A 4,977-nucleotide genomic window follows, 5' to 3' on the forward strand; every position below is an offset into this window, starting at 1 on the left:
AAGCGCTGACAACTTCTGCCGTCCATGACTTTTAACTGACAAACAAAGGAGGAAAACTACGTCGTGAAATAGAACTTGTGGGCTAACGTACGGGATAGCAGAGGACCCCGGCTAACTTCGCTAGAAAACGCTACGCGCCGTACACTAGCCCTGCGGAATCCGAAGATTCACGCACGGGTTCGGGTACTCACATGCGGTAGACAGGCTCCGGCAATCCAAAGTAAGGCTTTATTGCCTGGCAGATACAGTGCATACACCAGACAACACGACTATCGCTCGCGGGGAGACAGTGGCTCCTGTCGCTCGCTCTAGCCGCTGGGCTCAGACCTCGATATCCGTCATCACGGCCGCGGGAGCAGGGGAGGCATCCCGTGGTGACCGATCAGGGCAGAATCTCTCGGCAGAGTCCGTGGAGCCAACTGCGTTCACCGTCATCGGGGCATTCGGCGTAGGCACACGCCGTGGCGCACACGCCATGGCGGCTGCGCCCACGGTACCTCACGACGAGATGAACACCCACGGACAGGCCACGGCGATTATGGACTACGAGGGCGACGACGTCACCACCGAATTCGACACCAACGAACGGACTCTACCTCCACAACGCGAGCACGACCGGACGCACGATACGGAGACGGAGGACGACGACGGCTGGATCACCGCAGGGAGGAGGCTTCGGCGCCGCGCCGCAGCACCCCTCGGTAAGCCGGCCCCTCCTTCTTCTCCTGCAGCCTCGCAGCCTCGAGGTAGCGATAGCTTCGTTAAGAAAGTGACTGCCAGACTTAGCAGAGCGGCGCGCATGTCCGTGGCGCTACCGTGACACGAGACCAAGATTATCATACGTCCGCGCGGCGGGCTTAACGTAGCGAAAACGGAGGCTACGCGCTTCATGTCAGCCATTTTCGCAGCAGCCGGGGTTACCATGCACGAATCCAGAATAGACACTATTTGTAGGAATCAGACTCAGAACATCATAGTGATCAGCACACCCGACGAGGGTCGCGCTCGTAGCTACGTGCAAATTAGGCAGCTTCGCATAGGCAACGCCGAGTAGGAGACTTCCCGTACGTGTCCGCCCCGGACGGCACAGTAAAGGGAATCATTAGAGGCATAGACACTACGGAGACGCATCAGGATCTACAGAACAACATCATAAACGAGACCAACCCCTTGGCACTAAAGGCCCACAGAATAGGAAACACCACCACGGTTATCGTGGCGTTCGAGCGATCTAAAGTACCTAATTCGATCAAGTACGGGGCCATGATAGTGCGGTGTAGCCTGTACAGGCAGCATCACGAGTTCTGTCGGTGCTGCGGGAAACTATGGCATCGCGCAGACGTGTGTCCGAACCCGGAGACTAAATTGTGCCTTGCGTGTGGGAGACCCGAGCCGGAGCCAAACCACGAGGCCACGTGTAAGCCCCGTTGCAAGCTCTGCAACGGGGCTCACGCAACGGGAGCCACGGGCTGCCTCAACCGATTCATGGTGCCCCACGTGGTACTCCAAAGGCGAGGGGCAAAAAAGCAACAGCGGAAAGAGGCCAAGCAGCAGCCGCCGCAAAACAAAGTGGAAACCTTCCCACAGCTGCAATCGAGAGTACACGCCCCCGTTGCGGCGCCGCGGACGAAAGTAGGCGGGTCTGTTAAGGCACCGGCGTCAGCGGCAGTGGGCGGAGCAAAGAACAATAGAAACGCCCAGGCGCAGCCGGCGACGGGCGTGATGTGGGCCAGGGTGACAGCTGGCGCGACGAGCCGCGCAACCCCGCACTCGAGCGAGAGCTGCAAGACGTTCGCCACGAAAACATGCATCTGAGAGCGCAAATAGAGAGGCAAGAAGAGATCATACTCGCGATAAATCGTAAGCTGGACTTGCTACTCGCAGGCAAGATACCGCAAGAGCTCCCATCGCGAACCCCAACGGTTTCAAGGGACTCGCCACAATCGCCGCCCCCTCCACCGATTAGGATCCCACTCGAGCCCGAGGAGGTGGAAGCGACCTCCCAAAGCAACAACCCAACGCCTGAAAACGTCGTGGCGAATTGCAGCGACGCTCCACGGGAAGAAATGGACACGGACAGTGAACCGACCAAGAAGAGACGGGCACTGAAGTCAAAGATCCGCGAGCAGCAATACGTGACCAAAGAAGAATTCCACAGTTTTCAAGACTCGTGCGCTAAGCAATTCGAGACGGTCAACACGCGCCTATCGGCCCACGAGGCCACGCAGGCAGACACGTCGGCTAGACTGGCCAACCTAGAGACCCGCTTCACCAACATTGAGCAAATGATGACGACAATCTACAAGAAGCTCACGGCGAAGCCGCAGCCAATACAGCTTCCTGAAGCACAGCCGTAATGACAATAAAGACCGCGGAGAAGACACACGAACTCATCATCTGGCAGTGGAACGCGAACGGATTCCGGGGGAGGAGAGCAACATTCTTGCAGCACATTGCACGCGCGGAGAAGAGACCGGACATCATCCTTGTCCAAGAAATGCACAGCGAAAACGCCCCGAAAATCCCGGGATACTGCTCCTACGCCTTTGCACTTCCCAAGACTCCAGAGAAGGGGGCCCGCGTGCGCGGCGGCATCTGCACTTTCGTGAAGAAGGGCATGGTCAGCCTCGAACACAGCCTCCTACACGCCACGAACGTGGAACACCTAACGATAGAAGTGGTGATCGGCGCCAAGGCTCGAGCCAGAAAGGAGCACGTGTACATCATGAACGTGTACACGAAACGCAAATACGCGAAACAACGCTATGGCACGCTGATCAGCAAGATCAAGCGGCTGGCAGGGGACGAAACAACGCTGCTCTGCGGAGACTTCAACGCCCCGCACACGGCGTGGGGCTACCAATACGACACGGCGAAGGGTAGCAGCCTCCTGGCCGAGACTCAGGCGGCGGGGTACCACCTTGCCAACGACATCACGGTCCCCACCAGACAGGACATGTCGACGGTACACCGAGATAACAACCCGGACCGCACCTTCAGCAACAACGCGAAGGTGAGGTGGCGAAACACCCTGGAGACGCTCGGCAGCGATCACTGTATCCTAGAGGTCGCCGTTCCCCTCAAAAGTCGAGCGAGTCCGCATCGCAAACAAAGAATCACGGACTGGGACAAGTTTCGTACCAACCTCGGCACCGTGCTCGAGAACATCGAGGTCATTGAGGCATGAACGGCGGCGGCGCTACAAGAATCGAAGCGGCCCACCACCGAGTTCGAGACGGAGGAGGACGCACCCGATGTCGACAGCAGGCTAGCACACCTCATCGAGGCACGAAACTCCCTCAAACGCCGGTGGAACGGCCAGCGGCAGAACCGCACGCTGCGCAAGAGGGTGGGGATTCTAAACAGAGAAATCGAGAAGCACTGCGAGACGCTGAATCGGCAGTGCTGGCACGCCGTCTGCCTGGAGGCCGACGGGCAAATCCACAAGAGCCGAACGTGGAAGTTGCTCCGACACCTACTCGACGACACCAAGACCAAGAGCACGCAACAGCACGTCTTGGCGCGAACCCTCCTCAAGGCCCGCCGAGGCTCGGCGACGACGAAGTCCGGCGCCGGCTCGACGCCAAGTACCTACCGGCCACGCCACCCTCGCCCCTGCCGAGCTACGAGGGCGACGTCAACCCAGAACTCGACGCGGACATCGAGGAGGGGGAAGTTTGCGCGGTTCTCCAAAAGATAAACGGAAAGTCGGCGGCCGGCCCCGACGGCGTGTCGAACAAGGAGCTGCGCAACCTGAGCGACGGCGCAATCGCGGCTCTCACGCGGTACTACAACAACTGCTGGCGCAGTGGCGTCCTCCCCCGCAAGTGGAAGGAGGCACGCACGGTGCTCATCCCCAAGCCCGGGAAACCGCCAGACATCGAGAACCTGAGCCCGATATCGCTGACGTCGTGTGTGGGCAAGGTCCTAGAACACGTGCTTCTAAATCGGTGGCAACGGTATCTGGAGGAGAACGAGCTATACCCCAACACCATGCTCGGGTTTCGGGCGGGACTGAGCACCCAGGATGCGATGCTCCTCCTAAGGCACGAAATCATAGACCGGACGACCAAGAGATCCGAAGACACAGCGGCCATCCTCAGCATCGACTTAATAGGAGCGTTCGACAACGTACTGCACTCGGCAATACTGCGGCAGATGTCGCGCCTGGACATGGGCGAGCGATCCTTCCAATACGTCAAGGATTTCCTCACGGAGCGAACCGCGACCATCGTGGCAGGAGACCTGGAGTTACCGACGAAGACGCTCGGCAGCAGGAGCACGCCGCAGGGAGCGGTTATCTCGCCAACGCTGTTCAACGTCGTTGTGATCGGGGTGGCCGAACGCCTCGGCTCCCTCCCAAGGGTACGACATACCATATACGCCGACGACATCACCATCTAGACCACGGGTGGCAGCGACGGCGAAATCGAAGAATCGCTCCAGCAGGCCGTCGAAGCGGTCGAAGAACAACTTCAAGGAACGGGCCTCCAATGCTCCCCGGCCAAGTCGGAGCTGCTGCTGCTGCGGCCGCCACGAAGTAACACGACCGACAACGACGAGCCGAACATTAACGTGCGCACGAGCGACGGTACCACCATTCCCAAGGTCGACACCCTGCGCGTCTAGGGACTGCACATCGACAGCACGCGCCGCAACGGTTACACGATACAACAGCTCCAAACCAAGGTACACAGGGCGATGGGGCTCATCAAGAAGATATCCACCAAGTACGCCGGCATGCGCGAGCGCAACACACTCAAACTTACACAATCCTTCGCCGTCAGTCACCTGGCCTACACCGCCGCCTTCCACACCTGGAACGCCGCCGAGCGTAGCAAGCTGAACGCTCTCATACGCAAGGCACACAAGGTCGCGCTAGGTCCATACACGCACACTAACACGGAAAGGATGTTAGAGCTAGGAATACACAACACAATAGAAGAGATTGCAGAAGCGCAGCAAACAGCGCAGACG

The 4,977-nt window shown here is 59.0% G+C and overlaps 1 protein-coding gene across 1 annotated transcript; it reads left to right on the forward strand.

Annotated features, from left to right (window-relative positions):
• The first annotated feature begins 2,356 nt into the window (after window positions 1–2,356).
• On the forward strand, window positions 2,357–4,629 carry LOC144175701 (uncharacterized). The gene is made up of 5 exons (XM_077704739.1): window positions 2,357–3,013; window positions 3,215–3,500; window positions 3,539–3,837; window positions 3,925–4,365; window positions 4,450–4,629. Exons 1-5 carry the CDS (start codon window positions 2,357–2,359, stop codon window positions 4,627–4,629), a joined length of 1,863 nt encoding a protein of 620 aa, XP_077560865.1.
• The last annotated feature ends 348 nt before the right edge of the window (window positions 4,630–4,977 follow it).

Source organism: Haemaphysalis longicornis, unplaced genomic scaffold (assembly GCF_048455015.1).
Source record: "Haemaphysalis longicornis isolate Haplotype H1 unplaced genomic scaffold, Haemaphysalis longicornis Haplotype H1 scaffold_3, whole genome shotgun sequence".
NCBI lineage: Eukaryota > Metazoa > Arthropoda > Arachnida > Ixodida > Ixodidae > Haemaphysalis > Haemaphysalis longicornis.